Genomic DNA, 16,653 nt, shown 5'->3' with positions numbered 1-16,653 from the left:
ATGTATATTCTACATCCATTTTTTAAACCTGACTTGGACCAATACCCAACTTCCCTGAACAGTTGTTTACGAGATCAAAAGAGTCATATATATTTAATCAAACAGACAGACAACCATCCTATAACTTTACTATAAAACACTCATAAAAAATTTATTGAAATTTATTTTTGGGTGGTTTTCCCATCAATCATCAGGTATACGGGATAAAGGGATAGGACAATGGACGTAAGATTTATTTTTCCCAAAAATCGATGTGTCATGTTCCGCCCTTTGGGGGATTTTTTTTTAATGTAGGGAAAAATATGTAATTTCCCCCAAAAAAATGTTGGGAGAATAAAAATTTTCCTTGTTTCCTGAATTTTTTATGATCACTCATAGGGGCCCCAAATTTCAAAATGGGGATGATGTCATTTATTTCAATCATGAAATAATATTACAAATACTATACCAAAGTACTTTATTATATTTGTGTCTGTGAGTGCAATAGAATGGTCATTAAGATCTCTGTAACGACAGAAACAGTTTCAATACTTTTGAGATGGCATTTGCTTGCATTGAGGCTTTACAGACCAACTGACATAATTGACTTGTAGAGTATCTGTGCTATAATCAATTCAGACTGTATAAAGAGAAAAATAAATGAATGAAACTTTCAATTTTGGCTGAATTAAAAACAAGAACAAAAATATGATTGTAAATAGTAAAAATATTTTCTTATTTGTATCCCTTCAAATAAATACCATAAAATACTGCTTAAGTTAAAAACTTTTTTATTATTTGGGTTTCAAATGTTTGAGGAGTTAATCTAATGTGTTTTAAAACATTGAGAGGAGCAAAATGAGGGGTTTAAGATGGTTGAACATCCCTTATCCCCTTGGACGTCTAAGTTTATAATTTGATTTTTACAATCTTTCCTTTGCAGTTTGTATTTTAAATATTTTTAATCCTTTAGATTAGTTAGAATTGTATGTAATACTCCCCCTACAACTTTAACTTTTGTAGGAAAAAAGATGCGAGATTGAAGGTGGTAAATAAAGCCAATACAGATTGTGAGAATAAAGTAATTATTGAGATGCTATGCACCCCTAAATTTTGATGATCAATAATTTAAACTCAATACAAATTGCTGAAAATATTTTGTTTCGATCTTTTGAATGAATTGAATAATTCTCATAATATGAAATAATCATTATGTTAAATTTTAAAGCATTCGTATTTAGTTCTACCTATAATGGTTCCAGGACAAACGCAGGAGTCCCAAACGTCGGAGTGGACAAACGCAGGAGTGTTAAAATATTAATTTAATTAAGTATTTCTGTACAGATTAGGTTATGCTAATATATGAAAGTAAAAATAAACACCCCGCTTGGGTTAGGCATTTAAAAACCTATAAGATGGTCTAAAATAGGTTAGGCTAGATTAAGTGTCCACTCCTGCGTTTGTCCGAAGACATATCGAAAAGGAGAGTACAAAACGGTATTTTTTTTTTGTAAAAAACAGACAGACAAGCAAACATCTTAATAGATTAGTTGTATTTTTACATTGTCGATAGTAATCAAAGAAAACTAGCCTTCAAAAATGGAGATTTTTATACTAGAAGAAGAAAAAAATTTCCAGCATGGCATCGAAACCGATTAATATTCGGTGGGTTAGAACATGTTATCAGCCATAATGAAAAATCATGCATAGCATCGAATTGCAGATAGTTTTCCACGAAAATTAAAATGATTGTTAATCTTATAATTTATAATTTTAATATCCGCGGAAAGCTGTCCATAATACATGCGATAAATAACAATTTTTGTTATCACATTTCAGAAGTAGAATGTTAAATGATTCATAATATTTATGAATTTAAAATGAATATTTATTTTTAAATTGTTTTACTTTTTTTAACAAATAAAAATGAGTGAACGATCCGAGACAGAATCAGAAAGAGATTTGGAGGGAATAGGTAAATTATAAAAAATAGCCTTCTATAAAAGAAAAGGGATGTTTGTCTGCGTTTCCATCTGTCTGTAGCTCAAGATCTTGCTAACTACTCATCCGATATGGTTTTCCTTTACAGTAAAGCTTCTTGAAAAAAGGTTAAACTCTTCTTTTTTAAGCTATGAAAGTGAAGGGTCGACTTAGCCCCCCCCCCTCCCCAATCATACTAAAATTTTATAACAATAAAATTAAACTTATAGATAGAACTCTAAAATTTCTTGTTAATTTTCTAAAATATTACCACTTAACTTTCTCATTAATTTCTTTTGTCATGATAATTATTTGGCTTTATATGATATTTAATGGGCTGTTCTTGATATTTCAACATAACCAACAATAAAAAGATTTCTGTACTTTATTATTGGTTTTGTTCTAGATGTGGTTAGTAATGACCCGGATGCTACCTCCAAGCGGTCATCACTTAGGTCAAACCTGGAACAGCCACAGAACCTGGAGCAGCCAGAACCTGCAGATAAAACCAAGAAAACAAATCCAAAGGTATAATTACCAGGGATCTCAAGGGAAAAGACAATGACCGATAAATTGATGTACATCCCTAATGATGACACACAAAATTACCCCCTCTGCAGATTAAAATTAGTGGTTGAAACGTTTAAACACTCAACTTAATAAAGTAACCAATCAAAATTAAGTCCCCAAAGCTATTAAGCCCAAACTAGTCCCCAAAGTTTTTTAAAATAATGTTTTCTTGTTTGTTGGCTGGACAACTTTGGAAACCTTTGTTTAATTTTAATTGGTTGATTCATTAAGTTGAGTCTCCAAAAGTTTCAACAACTAATTGTAATATACAAAAGTGGTAATTTTGTGAATCATCATTTGGGATGTACATTAATTTATCGGCCATTGACTTATCCCTTTATACCCCTGAATTGTTGATACTCCCCGTTTTTATATGATTATATAAATGTACTTTTAACTATTAAAATGAAAAAAAATCTAGGATAATCCAGAAATATTTATCATTTTATACACCACATATTCTTTTATTTTATTTGCACAGCTATTGTGCGAGTCTTCTGAAGTTATGTTTTAAAATTAAAGAGTAAACTAGGTTCTTCCAAATAGTTGACACGCTTCCAACATCAATACTCTTTGTCGTAGTGGTTTAATATTGAGAGGACGGCTCTAACAAACCAATAAATAATATATGTATCTTTAATATAAGAGATGTCTGGATTAGTTCGACAGTTGTATTTTCATTTCTTTTACAAATCCAAGGACAATTGTAACCATAGATAGCCCAGCAATGATAAGCTAAATAACTATATTAATAAAAATAGAATAGATTACAATAGATTTCTTAAGATCTCTTTAAACGCTGAATCGTTGAGGTACTGCTTTTCAGTGAATATACCCACTAGTTTAATAAAGGTTAAAGCTATATGTTGATATTACTCCTCCCCTACCCCCTATTACGGGGTAAACTTTTTACTTGCCCCATAAAAATTTATTGGGTTACTTTACCCCTTTGGGGTTCCGGTGAATACTTAATCTTTATATAAAAATCCAAAGGCTTTTAGAGAAAATTATTGATATCCTTCTTAGTTATAGAGTAGCTTTGATAGTAGTGTGTTCTCAGTTAATGAAATTCATCCCTGGACGGAATGCCAAATTCTTGTTTTAAAGTAGTTACGCTACTGCTAAAGTTGAAATTGTAAAGAAATGAATAATCCTTTGTCATATTTTTGCAAACTTTTGCCAGAATTTCTTTGGGATTCAAGATTCAAGGGATTGGTGCGGAGGAATATTAATTGTATTAGTGACTTCTTCCCTTGATTGCCTCTAGTGGTAAGGGTGATTATCCAGGGAGTAAGGGAGGGGACAATGGATCGAATATTCAATTTTTAAGAGTCTCAGACTTTGGGTACTGGCTTAAAGGGAATGTGCAAGAATTTAGCAGTTTCTGACTGAGTTTGGGTACTTGCGCATGAAATGCCGCTACTCGTTATGTATGTTTTGAATATTGCAGACGGGGAGAAGGGATAAGGGATAACCCACTTACTCCCTGAACCAAATATACTTAAACCTGTACTAAACCAAAACTAAACTATCTCTGAAATTTTTTGCACTTATTCCCCTAAAAATACTGTGGGTTTCTTTCAAAGGGGTAGTTTCACGAAATGCATTTGAACTTAGATTAGTGAACCGTATATTTTTTCCTGTTTAATTGTTTAAACTAAATTTTTATGGCATATATTTACAAGAATTTCAACTTTCTACCACGTAGCTTTTAAAATATTAAGACTTTAAAATCGTCTTTTTGTGATATATGCAATTTAAAAAAACGATTTTCAAGTCTTAATATTTTAAAAGCTACGTGGTAGAAAGTTGAAATTCTTTCAAATATATGCCATATAAATATAGTTTAACCCATTAATTAGCCAAAAATATGCGGGTCACTAAATTAAGTTCACATGCATTTCGTGAAACCACACCTTTTAGAATAATTTCAAAAATAGTGGGAGCTGGGGTCTGTGCTCGCTAGGCATTTTGAGGGAAAGCGTCAAAAAAATATTGGAATATGGGCGACAGCTTGTAAAATATGCGCGAAATATGAGATGTAAATGAAAAGAAAAACCATCCCTTATGTATGACACAGATTATCCTAATCTAGTATGAGAGTATTATCTTTATAATTAGAGAGAGAGAGGATAATATTATTATACATATATGTCATCATTAACATGCAAAAGATATTCGCAATAAAATAACACGCAAATTATATAGAAATAGCTTTAATGGTTTTCTATACTGCCACTATGTCAGACGCGTCATATTTATTGTTATGATATGGGTAATGCCTTGGCCTAGAAAAAGGCGTAACCTTACTGCACTAGCATTTCCTGCGTTTTCCCTAAAATTGCATAGTCGAGCAAAGAGACCAAAACCTTATTTTAAGGCACCGAATGTATAGGACAATCATAGTTAGGCCTTTCCCCCTTATCTTAAGTTTTTTTTATATAAGTGGCAGGATTAATTGCGTGAATGGCACTTTGAGTGGAAGCACCAGTTTTTATCCGATTTTATAAAGTAGTAAGCTATTTTTGTCTGTAGCGAAGGATCTCTCTAACAGTTGAACTGATATGGTCCTCCTCTTCAGTAAATTTTTTTATAGGTCCTAGGATGGTTTTAGGCTAACATACTTTTTTATAAAAAAAAAGGGTCTGGGTATGGTTTTAGTCTAACTTTCTTCAATCCTTTATTAACATATAAGCTGGGTAATAGGGGCGCAGCCGCTAGTGCACCATAAAATTTTTTTTGTCAAACTAGTTTTAGTACCTACGTGTTCTTGTTGCATTAATTTTTTATTAGATTATTATTCCTTTTCTTCTTTCTTTTGTATTGAATGTACTTAGTCAAAATTTACATAGTTTCACAAGAACAATTATATGCATTTATATGACGTCATAGTATCAGCTCTTCATCAATTGTTAACTGGCGGATTCGCCCCTAGGGTCACTAGAGGTAGTGGGAGGTTGAGAATTTTTTTTGGGGTTGTGATACAGTTCCTTAAAAAAGATACCAGATATCTTTCTGGGGCCTATTAGAAACTACACTGGAAAAAGGAACCATATCGGTTCAGCGGTTAGCGAGATCATTTGGTACAGACAGACATGCAAGAGGATATGCAAAGTTAAAAAAATGCAAGATGAACCGCCCCCTCTTTTTAAATTTTTTTTAAAAATACTGGTGGGGGTGGGGTAAAACGTGTTTAACATTAAAGATGGACTTTCTGGTAGCATATTATACCTTATTGGCACAGGAATACTAGTACAACGTTTAAAATCTAATGAACTTTCCTATATGTAGAAATGCTTCGTTGTTAGGAATAAATTTTTATGTCTATTTATAGCTTTCACCTTGATGGCAATTTTGTGGTTAAATTGCAAAGATTAAAGACTTAAAAACAAGGATAACAACTTTCCTAGGCACAGAACTCATTCAGAAATTTATTTCAGATAAAGGGCCTTTAATCATTTGAATGTTATGGCATATAGATTAAGTTAATGAGTTTAGCCTATCAACTAATCTGGGTACCTATTAATTAAAGAAAATATATAGTTGTATTTATTGTATTGCAATTAAAATATTGATAGTACATATAGTATATATCCCTTACATACGGATATACACCAAAAGATCTTCTAATTTTTACATGAAGGGTGGGAGGAAGGGGGGGAGTTAATGCAACCATCTCATAATCAATGCTCAAATGTCACCTACATCGAATCCAAATTGAGTAATATGAAACATGGCATGATTAATCCTTGGTAGGTCTATTTTCCTTAAATTGAACAAAAAGTAACGACTGGCGGCTTGGCCGGTTTTTTTTGCTATTTTCCAAATTTCCGGGAAAATCCATTATTAAAGGAATCAACTTTTTCATACATATTTTTGCTTTATTTCATGTTAAATAATAAGTTACCATTTTTTTCAATTTCTTGTTCCCGCTATAAGCGACTAGGAGGGGCCAAGAGTATGATGTGTAAATAGGGCTTGTCACATTTCTATGGGAAAATAGCCGAAAAACGGCTAAACAGCTAATCCTCTGTCACTTTTCCAACTTTTTGTTCAATTTAGGAAAATAGACCTATTACACATGCCAAGTTTCATAACGGAATTCGGATTCAGGATTGATTACGAGATGGTTGCATTTAATAATTCTCCCCCCTTAATTATATATCATTATAGAATTAGCAAATTTATCATTGAGGATACTTTTTTTTAAACTTAACGTGTTATTTACTAAGTATATTTGCGATTACTTTTATTTAATGAAATCTTCCAATTTTTAACATGTACAAAACGGCCTGCTTAATTGCTTCAAGATCCATGTTAGATCTATATAGGAAATAAATGTCTATAAACGAGCTCAAGTTTTCCAAGGAATATATGATTAAAACTCATAGTGCTCCAATAATCCATAATAAACTCTCATTGCCCAGAACGATAAGACCCATTATTTTACTTTATTAAAAATAAATTCATTTTTTTCATTTCATGTTGCTATTTACCTTATATTGATGTATTTAATTTCTAATCATAAAAAAGAAAATTTAAATTTATAATATGATAAATTTAAGAAAACTATGTTTTAAAAGAATTCGATTGTGGCGACATTTTGTGTGTTCAAATATTAAACTAAAATTGTAATCATCATCATTAACCCTTTGGTGATGGTAATGTAAAGAAAAAAATATAATTTAAAAAAATCTTTTAAAAATCATTTAAATTATTAAATATTTACTTTCTTTTAGTAATGCCGGGTGAGGAAAATAAATTTATTGAGAAATAGATATGCATATAGAAAACTAGCCAATAGGGAGATAATTATATCGAGCCAACTCTAGTTGTCTTATGACGATATGTTTAGTCTTACCTAATTTTCTTTAATGTTATTTAATTCTTAAATATGTTATGTAAAAGCAAATAAATAATTATCTCGAGAAGCGCAGCTACATTAGAAGAAATTAACTAGAAGCAAGTTAACTAAATTTTAGATGTTTTAGAGACTTACTTTTTTTACAGAGAGAGGTGACATAGGACTGTTAATTACACTAGTCCCCAAAGTTTTCTAATAACGTAATCTTATACGTTGGCTCGTCAACTTTAGGGACTATATTGAATTTTCATTGGTAGGATCATTAAGTTGAGTGTTCAAACGTTTCAACCACTAATTGTAATCTACAGAAGGGGTATTGTCATTGAGTCTTGGATCTACAACAATTTATCGGCCATTGTCTTATCCCTTCAGATCCCTGTATAAAGTGGCGTGTACAGGGTTTCCTCTGGGGTGAAAAACTTGAGGAGACTCAATTTAGAATGGGACATAATTGTCCATAAAACCAGGGATCTAAAGGAATAAGACAATAGTCGATAAATTGCTCTACATCCCTAATGATGATGCTCAAAATTACTGTTGAGTAGATTACAATTAGTGGTTGAAACGTTTGGACACTAAACTAGATAAACCAACCAATCAAATTTCAGTAAAAGTCTCAAAGTTTGTTAGACCAACGAATAATGAAACGTTGTTATAAGACTTGAGGGACTGGTGTAATAGATTTGCCAATGTCCCTTCCCTCCCTGTCGTAAAACAATACCTTGTTGTGCTTCTTATGAAAAATATATTCCTTGTTAAAGTATTGTTATCACCCAGTAAATTGTGGTTAATCAAATAATTGTTAATTTCTTATTTTTTTTACTTTCTCCAGACAAATGTTATCGGTTGTTAACTGGACAGAGAATAGTTAACTGATAAAAAACATTGGATCAGGTGCGTTCGCGGTAAAATGTTCCTGGGATCGATAATCTCCAAAAATCTATGAACCTAATTAAAAGGCAGCTAGCAGCCAAAATGTTCGCACAAAATGTTAACCGACAAAAGATGGCCTACAAATAGTTATTCATCAGTAATGCAGTTACCTCGCAGCGCACATAAATGCGCAAAATGACTAATTTTACTCGTATTTTATTGAGTTAAGTTTAACATGTGCATTATTTTATCTTGACTATTCCAGATTTTTTAGAGCATTTCTTATGACGCTTAAAACTATATGTAGGCATAACATGTATGCACAGCCTTTAAAGTTCTTAGAATTTTGGAAATAATCGATTCCTGGGAAATTTACCGTGAAATGCAACAGATCTAAAATAGATCCATTTTGTACAAGATCCCAAATATTTAGTAGAACAGAACAGACATGCATTTAAGTACAAGTACATTTTGGAATTTTAATCAAGGAACAGTTTTAAGAAGGAAAGTTTTGTATGAAAAAAAGTATAACAACCTGAAAGATATCAAGTTACAGACAGAAACACAACTGCTCTACAATTACTACTGTTTTAGATCTTGCTGGCAGCAGCTTATTTGTCAGACGCGTGTCATGGAAACCACATGGAGTTTGAACCTACAGAATCATCCGTCAAATTGTAAGTACAAATAGCTTAAGTTTTAAAAAAAATAGAAAAAAAATAATTTTCGTTTTAACAGCATTAACATGTCAAATCAATTCACTTTGTGTAAAGCATGACTATTTTTGGCTCTCAGAAATATTTTAATAAATAAGCAGAGTGGAAGGGACATTTGGCGGTTTATTACACTAGTCCCCAAAGTTTTATGATAACATTTTCTTATTTGTTGACTTATCAACTTTGGGGACTATAAAATTTTGATTGGTTGATTCATTAAGTTGATTGTCCAAACCTTTAAACGACTAATTGTAATCTATGGAAGGGGTCATTTTGTGTATCATCATTGGGGATGTACATTAATTTATCGGCCATTGTCTTATCCATTTTCATCCGTGTTAAATAAGCCTTCCTGATGTTTTAGGTATACAAAGTTCAAAAGTTTGCCGCTAGAGGTGTCACTGTACCTGTGTTTGACCGCTTACCTGTCGCTGGTCTTGTTTGAGGAACCCGCGGTCCCGGGACTTAGCCTTCCGCTGTACGCCACCGTAAGTATTCAGGAAGGAGGGGGGGGGGGGACATTGGGCTGTTTATTACACAAGTCCTCAAAATCTTATAATAACGTTTTCTTATTCGTTGTTAAAACAACCTTAGGGAATCTTATCGAATTTTCATTGTTTGGTTTAATTAGTTGAGTGTCCATACGTTTCAACCACTAATTGTAATCTACAGAAGGGGTAATTTTGTTTGACAATATTGGGGATGTACATCAATTTCTAGTACATTGTCTTATCCCTGTTGATCCGTGGTTACTGGTTAGTATTACTATCATTTTACACCATTGAACTTATTATTTGCAAGATATTACGGAACAAACATTTATAACAGGATTACTTTAAATGATGTACATGTCGCTTTATCCAGCTACATCTCTTAAACAGCAAAGGGTTTGGAAAATTTCCAAGAATCTTCTGAAGGTTTTATACTAATTTTTCCTAAAGAAATTACTTCGATTAAAAAAGTAATTTTGTTTCAATTAACTTTGTAGACTAACCACTCTTCTTGGATAAAATCCCAAATAACTAATATCTTTAATTATGAAAATAAAATATTCAAAATTAATATGATCATTAATAGATTTTTTTATTATTTTAGATTATTATTGAACTAATATGCCTTATGTTTCTTCTATTTCGACTGGGACATGAATATTTATTTAGTAAAAAGGTAACATTTTTTATTATCAACTAGCGGTTGCGTCCATAGCATGTAGGGGCTATTCAAAATGGTAGGAAAGGACAGCAAATGGCTTAAACTATCCCAAGACTTTAGTCTGGAAATAAAAAAGCCTAAAACCAGGTAGTCAGAATGCTGGTTAGGGAAAAGGAACTAAAAAATATTCTACGCATTTTACCAGTACATCTCTAAACCGATTAATATCTGCTTGATTAGAACCAGTTCTCAGCCTCATGGGAAAAATATTAATAGCATCATATTACAGACAATTTTACACGAATATTAAAGGGGGGGCGAAAGTGACACTTTTTGAAACCAAAACTAAAAGTCAACAAAGGAACTCAACTAAAAAAAGAGTTACAGGTCTGAGATTTTGCATGGCAGTTGCTTTATAGGGGTACAATATGGAACTGTGAAGAAACGGCGGTTTTTGCCTTTTCTCGGCGGTTTTCGGCGGTTGCGCCGCCGTTTCTTCACAGTTCCATATTGTACCCCTTTAAAGCAACTGCCATGCAAAATGTCAGACCTGTAACTCTTTTTTTTAGTTGAGTTCCTTTGACTTTTAGTTTTGGTTTCAAAAAGTGTCACTTTCGCCCCCCCCCCCCCCCCCTTTATATCAGTTCTGTTAGTCCGTGCCTTCGGGTCTAATAAAACTGGTTTAAATCTTTTAATTTTTCATTTGAATATCTTCGGAAAGCTGTCTATAATACGATGAGATAAATAAATATTCCCGTATATCAATTTAAATGTTTTTATTCATGTTTTTAATGTTATACAGTGTTTTTTTTTTATGAGCCCTTTTTTGAAAGCAATTTTACCCCACTTATAGTTATCAGAATTTAATGATTAATGGCTTATTTTCTTCGTTTTTTAAGGGAAATTATGAAACAACAAAAAAAATTACAGTTTTTGTTGAAAAAGTACAGTAAAGTTGAAAATTAAAAACTTAGGTGTCAACATCTAAAAATGGTTTTAGCGCATTTTTCTTATGCTTAAATAATCAACCTTTTGCAAGAATGGCTGCTAAACACTTCAAAGTTGAGATATAGAGCTAAAAATGTATACAGATACTATTAGGGACATGTACTAGAACATATCAAAGTTTGAAGGTCATATCTCAACCAGGGAGGGAGTACTGGCCCCCCAAAGTCGACTACAGAAAATCCATTTTTTTAAAGAAAAATGCGCTAAAACCATTTTTATATGTTAACACCTAAGTTTTTAATTTTCAACTTTGCTGTACTTTTTCAACAAAAACTGTAATTTTTTTTGTTGTTTCATAATTTCCCTTAAAAAACGAAGAAAATAAGCCATTAATCATTAAATTCTGATAACTATAAGTGGGGTAAAATTGCTTTCAAAAAAGGGCTCATAAAAAAAAACACACTGTATTTCAGGAATTGTTTTGAAAAGATGGGAAGCATATAGTTCTACTTGTTATTATTTTTCTATCTATCTATCTAGGAACTGTTTTGGAAAGATGAGAAGCATATAGTTCTACTTGTTATTATTTTTCTATCTATCTATCTATCTATCTATCTATCTATCTATCTATCTATCTAGGAACTGTTTTGGAAATGGGAAGCATATGGTTATACTTGTTATTATTTTTCTATCTATCTATCTAGGAACTGTTTTGGAAAGATGGGAAGCATATAGTTCTACTTGTAATTATTTTTCTATCTATCTATCTATCTAGGAACTGTTATTATTTTTCTATCTATCTATCTATCTATCTATCTAGGAATTGTTTTGGAAAGATGGGAAGCATATAGTTCTACTTGTTATTATTTTTCTATCTATCTATCTATCTATCTAGGAACTGTTTTGGAAATGGGAAGCATATAGTTCTACTTGTTATTATTTTTCTATATATCTATCTATCTATCTAGGAACTGTTTTGGAAAGATGGGAAGCATATAGTTCTACTTGTTATTATTTTTATATCTATCTATCTATCTATCTAGGAACTGTTTTGGAAATGGGAAGCATATAGTTCTACTTGTTATTATTTTTCTATATATCTATCTATCTATCTAGGAACTGTTTTGGAAAGATGGGAAGCATATAGTTCTACTTGTTATTATTTTTCTATCTATCTATCTATCTAGGAACTGTTTTGGAAAGATGGGAAGCATATAGTTCTACTTGTTATTATTTTTATATCTATCTATCTATCTATCTAGGAACTGTTTTGGAAATGGGAAGCATATAGTTCTACTTGTTATTATTTTTCTTTCTATCTATTTATCTAGGAACTGTTTTGGAAAGATGGAAAGCATATAGTTCTACTTGTTATTATTTTTCTATCTATCTATCTAGGAATTGTTTTGGAAATGGGAAGCATATAGTTCTACTTGTTATTATTTTTCTATCTATCTATCTAGGAATTGTTTTGGAAATGGGAAGCATATAGTTCTACTTGTTATTATTTTTCTATCTATCTATCTAGGAACTGTTTTGGAAAGATGGGAAGCATATAGTTCTACTTGTTATTATTTTTCTATCTATCTATCTATCTATCTAGGAACTGTTTTGGAAAGATGGGAAGCATATAGTTCTACTTGTTATTATTTTTCTATCTATCTATCTATCTAGGAACTGTTTTGGAAAGATGGGAAGCATATAGTTCTACTTGTTATTATTTTTCTATCTATCTATCTATCTATCTATCTAGGAACTGTTTTGGAAAGATGGGAAGCATATAGTTCTACTTGTTATTATTTTTCTATCTATCTATCTATCTATCTAGGAACTGTTTTGGAAAGATGGGAAGCATATAGTTCTACTTGTTATTATTTTTCTATCTATCTATCTAGGAACTGTTTTGGAAAGATGGGAAGCATATAGTTCTACTTGTTATTATTTTTCTATCTATCTATCTATCTATCTAGGAACTGTTTTGGAAAGATGGGAAGCATATAGTTCTACTTGTTATTATTTTTCTATCTATCTATCTATTTATCTAGGAACTGTTTTGGAAAGATGGGAAGCATATAGTTCTACTTGTTATTATTTTTCTATCTATCTATCTATCTAGGAACTGTTTTGGAAAGATGGGAAGCATATAGTTCTACTTGTTATTATTTTTCTTTCTATCTATCTATCTATCTAGGAATTGTTTTGGAAAGATGGGAAGCATATAGTTCTACTTGTTATTATTTTTCTATCTATCTATCTATCTAGGAACTGTTTTGGAAAGATGGGAAGCATATAGTTCTACTTGTTATTATTTTTCTATCTATCTATCTATCTATCTATCTAGGAACTGTTTTGGAAAGATGGGAAGCATATAGTTCTACTTGTTATTATTTTTCTATCTATCTATCTATCTATCTAGGAACTGTTTTGGAAAGATGGGAAGCATATAGTTCTACTTGTTATTATTTTTCTATCTATCTATCTAGGAACTGTTTTGGAAAGATGGGAAGCATATAGTTCTACTTGTTATTATTTTTCTATCTATCTATCTATCTATCTAGGAACTGTTTTGGAAAGATGGGAAGCATATAGTTCTACTTGTTATTATTTTTCTATCTATCTATCTATTTATCTAGGAACTGTTTTGGAAAGATGGGAAGCATATAGTTCTACTTGTTATTATTTTTCTATCTATCTATCTATCTAGGAACTGTTTTGGAAAGATGGGAAGCATATAGTTCTACTTGTTATTATTTTTCTTTCTATCTATCTATCTATCTAGGAATTGTTTTGGAAAGATGGGAAGCATATAGTTCTACTTGTTATTATTTTTCTATCTATCTATCTATCTATCTATCTAGGAACTGTTTTGGAAAGATGGGAAGCATATAGTTCTACTTGTTATTATTTTTCTATCTATCTATCTATCTATCTAGGAACTGTTTTGGAAAGATGGGAAGCATATAGTTCTACTTGTTATTATTTTTCTATCTATCTATCTAGGAACTGTTTTGGAAAGATGGGAAGCATATAGTTCTACTTGTTATTATTTTTCTATCTATCTATCTATCTATCTAGGAACTGTTTTGGAAAGATGGGAAGCATATAGTTCTACTTGTTATTATTTTTCTATCTATCTATCTATTTATCTAGGAACTGTTTTGGAAAGATGGGAAGCATATAGTTCTACTTGTTATTATTTTTCTATCTATCTATCTATCTAGGAACTGTTTTGGAAAGATGGGAAGCATATAGTTCTACTTGTTATTATTTTTCTTTCTATCTATCTATCTATCTAGGAATTGTTTTGGAAAGATGGGAAGCATACAGTTCTACTTGTTATTATTTTTCTTTCTATCTATCTATCTAGGAACTGTTTTGGAAAGATGGGAAGCATATAGTTCTACTTGTTATTATTTTTCTTTCAGGAACATTTATTCATTCAGTCATAGACATCTATTTATAATAAAAACAAGAATGACAACATCAATAAAAGCGAAGCTATGAAACAGCAGGACAAACAAACATGGTCGAGTGTCATTAACAAGCAGAATATAATGTACAAGTCTAAACAAAACATGTACAAGTCTAACTGCTTAAATATAACATTCTGTTTAAAGAAATTCCTTTTAAGACTTGATTTTAGAGATGCTTCGCTTATAATAATGTACCTAGTTGTAATAGGAATCAGTATTCAAAAAATCAGGTGGATAGGATAATTATATTACATAAAAATTGTTGTCATGAAGGAGAAAAATGGCCTTCTAAATGCTACAGGCATCACCACGGCAAGTTCTACATGCCTAAATTAACGATAAGAGCTATCCGTTAAGAACGTACTTACGGACAGACCCTAATCGTAGAAAAGCTTTGCTGGTAAAGATACACTTTGCTTAAGTCAAATGCGTTTCTAAAGTATAAATATAGTAAATTACACTTTAGACCTAAATAAAGCATTTGACTAACAATTAAAAACAATTTAACAATGAAACCTTTTTTAGTAATTCTTTGAAATCCTTATTTAAAAGTAACATGTTGTCTGTGTTTCTGTTTGTCTGTCTACTTAGTACCCAAAGTAACATTACCTAAACTGACCTAAATATAATAAACAAAAAAAACTATTTTAACCTATTTAATAATTCCAATTTGTATTGCTCATTATGTTCCTCTGAGGAAAAACGTCGAGTTTTTTAATTAAATCAAACTTTGAGGATGTTTTTGTAGCGCAACAAATGTAAATGATAATCATATCCTTAGTTAATAAAATGAATAAATGTGAATGATTACAGTTATTGACATTTGTGTATGCACTGGTTTAGAAGAAAATAAACTTCCCTACATTAGGAATTCAACAATTTATTTAATTAATAATATTTTAGTTTTATATCTTCACACATTTAATGGGATTCTATTAATATTCTATTATATTTCTATAAGCGATGATTTTCTACATTCTACATGCTTGTGTTAGACGGGACTCAAGGTTCCTTACACCATAGGGTATAATGTAGAAAACGTATATTGAATTCATTGAAATTGAAAGTAGATACAGTTTAACTATTTTAACGCCAAATTTTGTCATGTTAGTATCAACCAGATTTTTTACGTACTATAATAAAGTGATGCTCCCAGCTTGCTAAAAAAAATATTCCCCCTATCCACCCCCTTTATCTCAGTCCCTCTCCTCTCACTGTTTGAACGAACTGACCAATAATTGGGGTCCATATTAGCAACCTAAATTGACGACAAATTTTCCCCTGTCAATATATCCACGTATATTCTATGACCATTCAAGTAAGGCCAGCTTGATGATACGAGCGTAAACTCTCTACAATCACAACTCAGTTTATCCATTTGTCTAATTTGATCAGCTTCCCTTTCGTGTATATTATTCCTCTTGTTCTCAATAATAAGTTGTTGAAAATGATTCTAGGTTGACAAGAGCACTTAGACCCTTTGTAATTGTAAATATACCAGAGGGTAAGCTTTATTAGTAGCGCAGCTATATACATCAGTATGTCCTTTAATCAGTTTATTATTACATTTATGCCAAAATCAATTAGAACATTTGTTATTGTAAATATTTTTAAAGGAGAATATTAATAGCAGCGAAGCTATATTAATATAAGAGTCTATACGTCCACCTGTGATTATGGTTTGGAGATGCGATCCTCAATTTTCAAATTCTTTGAACGTACATATAAGACTTTTACAGAAATGCTTCGCATCCAAAACTATCTATCTATGCTTGATATAAAGTTAACACTTTATAGAGCAGATTATGAATATTTGATTGATGTGTGCCCCGCAATTATCCAGTAGCAATCAGGCGCAAGACACAATTACTTTAGCTAGGTCCAAGGCATTATTTGTATTATTTTATGCATTCATAGGCCTATCTCTACCTATATGACACCATATATGGGTAACGCTAGCCTATTCATGGTAATTTGTATGTGATTTGCTAATAGTATATGTTTATTAAAGATATTATGTTTATTGTTAAAGTAACCATGTAAACAATCAGTACAAATATGTATGCCTACAACCATGCCTGATTTACGTCACATATTA

The 16,653-nt window shown here is 31.3% G+C and overlaps 1 protein-coding gene across 5 annotated transcripts in view; it reads left to right on the top strand.

The window, feature by feature from the left end:
* Positions 1-1,424: 1,424 nt before the first annotated feature.
* LOC145323702 (uncharacterized) overlaps positions 1,425-16,653 on the top strand; it is a 39,546-nt gene continuing 24,317 nt past the window's right edge. For 4 of the 5 annotated variants that reach the window (XR_013881066.1, XR_013881067.1, XM_080166165.1 and 1 more), the window contains exons 1-8: positions 1,425-1,954; positions 2,366-2,487; positions 8,861-8,943; positions 9,347-9,470; positions 10,078-10,149; positions 14,450-14,507; positions 15,369-15,424; positions 16,014-16,059. Coding sequence is in view for 3 of the 5 variants with exons in the window: in XM_080166165.1 (XP_080022291.1) it covers positions 1,906-1,954; positions 2,366-2,487; positions 8,861-8,943; positions 9,347-9,470; positions 10,078-10,149; positions 14,450-14,507; positions 15,369-15,424; positions 16,014-16,059 (610 nt within the window). In the remaining 2 variants the exon portion in view is untranslated. Of the gene's footprint in view, positions 1,955-2,365; positions 2,488-8,860; positions 8,944-9,346; positions 9,471-10,077; positions 10,150-14,232; positions 14,289-14,449; positions 14,508-15,366; positions 15,425-16,013; positions 16,060-16,653 lie in introns of all 5 variants that reach the window. The other variant, XM_080166166.1, reaches the window with a different exon arrangement.

The sequence above is a fragment of the Acartia tonsa genome, chromosome 7 (genome assembly GCF_053477335.1).
Source record: "Acartia tonsa isolate MP-2025a chromosome 7, ASM5347733v1, whole genome shotgun sequence".
In the NCBI taxonomy this organism is placed as follows: domain Eukaryota; kingdom Metazoa; phylum Arthropoda; class Copepoda; order Calanoida; family Acartiidae; genus Acartia; species Acartia tonsa.
Note: the sequence above shows the minus strand (reverse complement) of the source record. Positions and strands in the feature narration are given on the sequence as shown.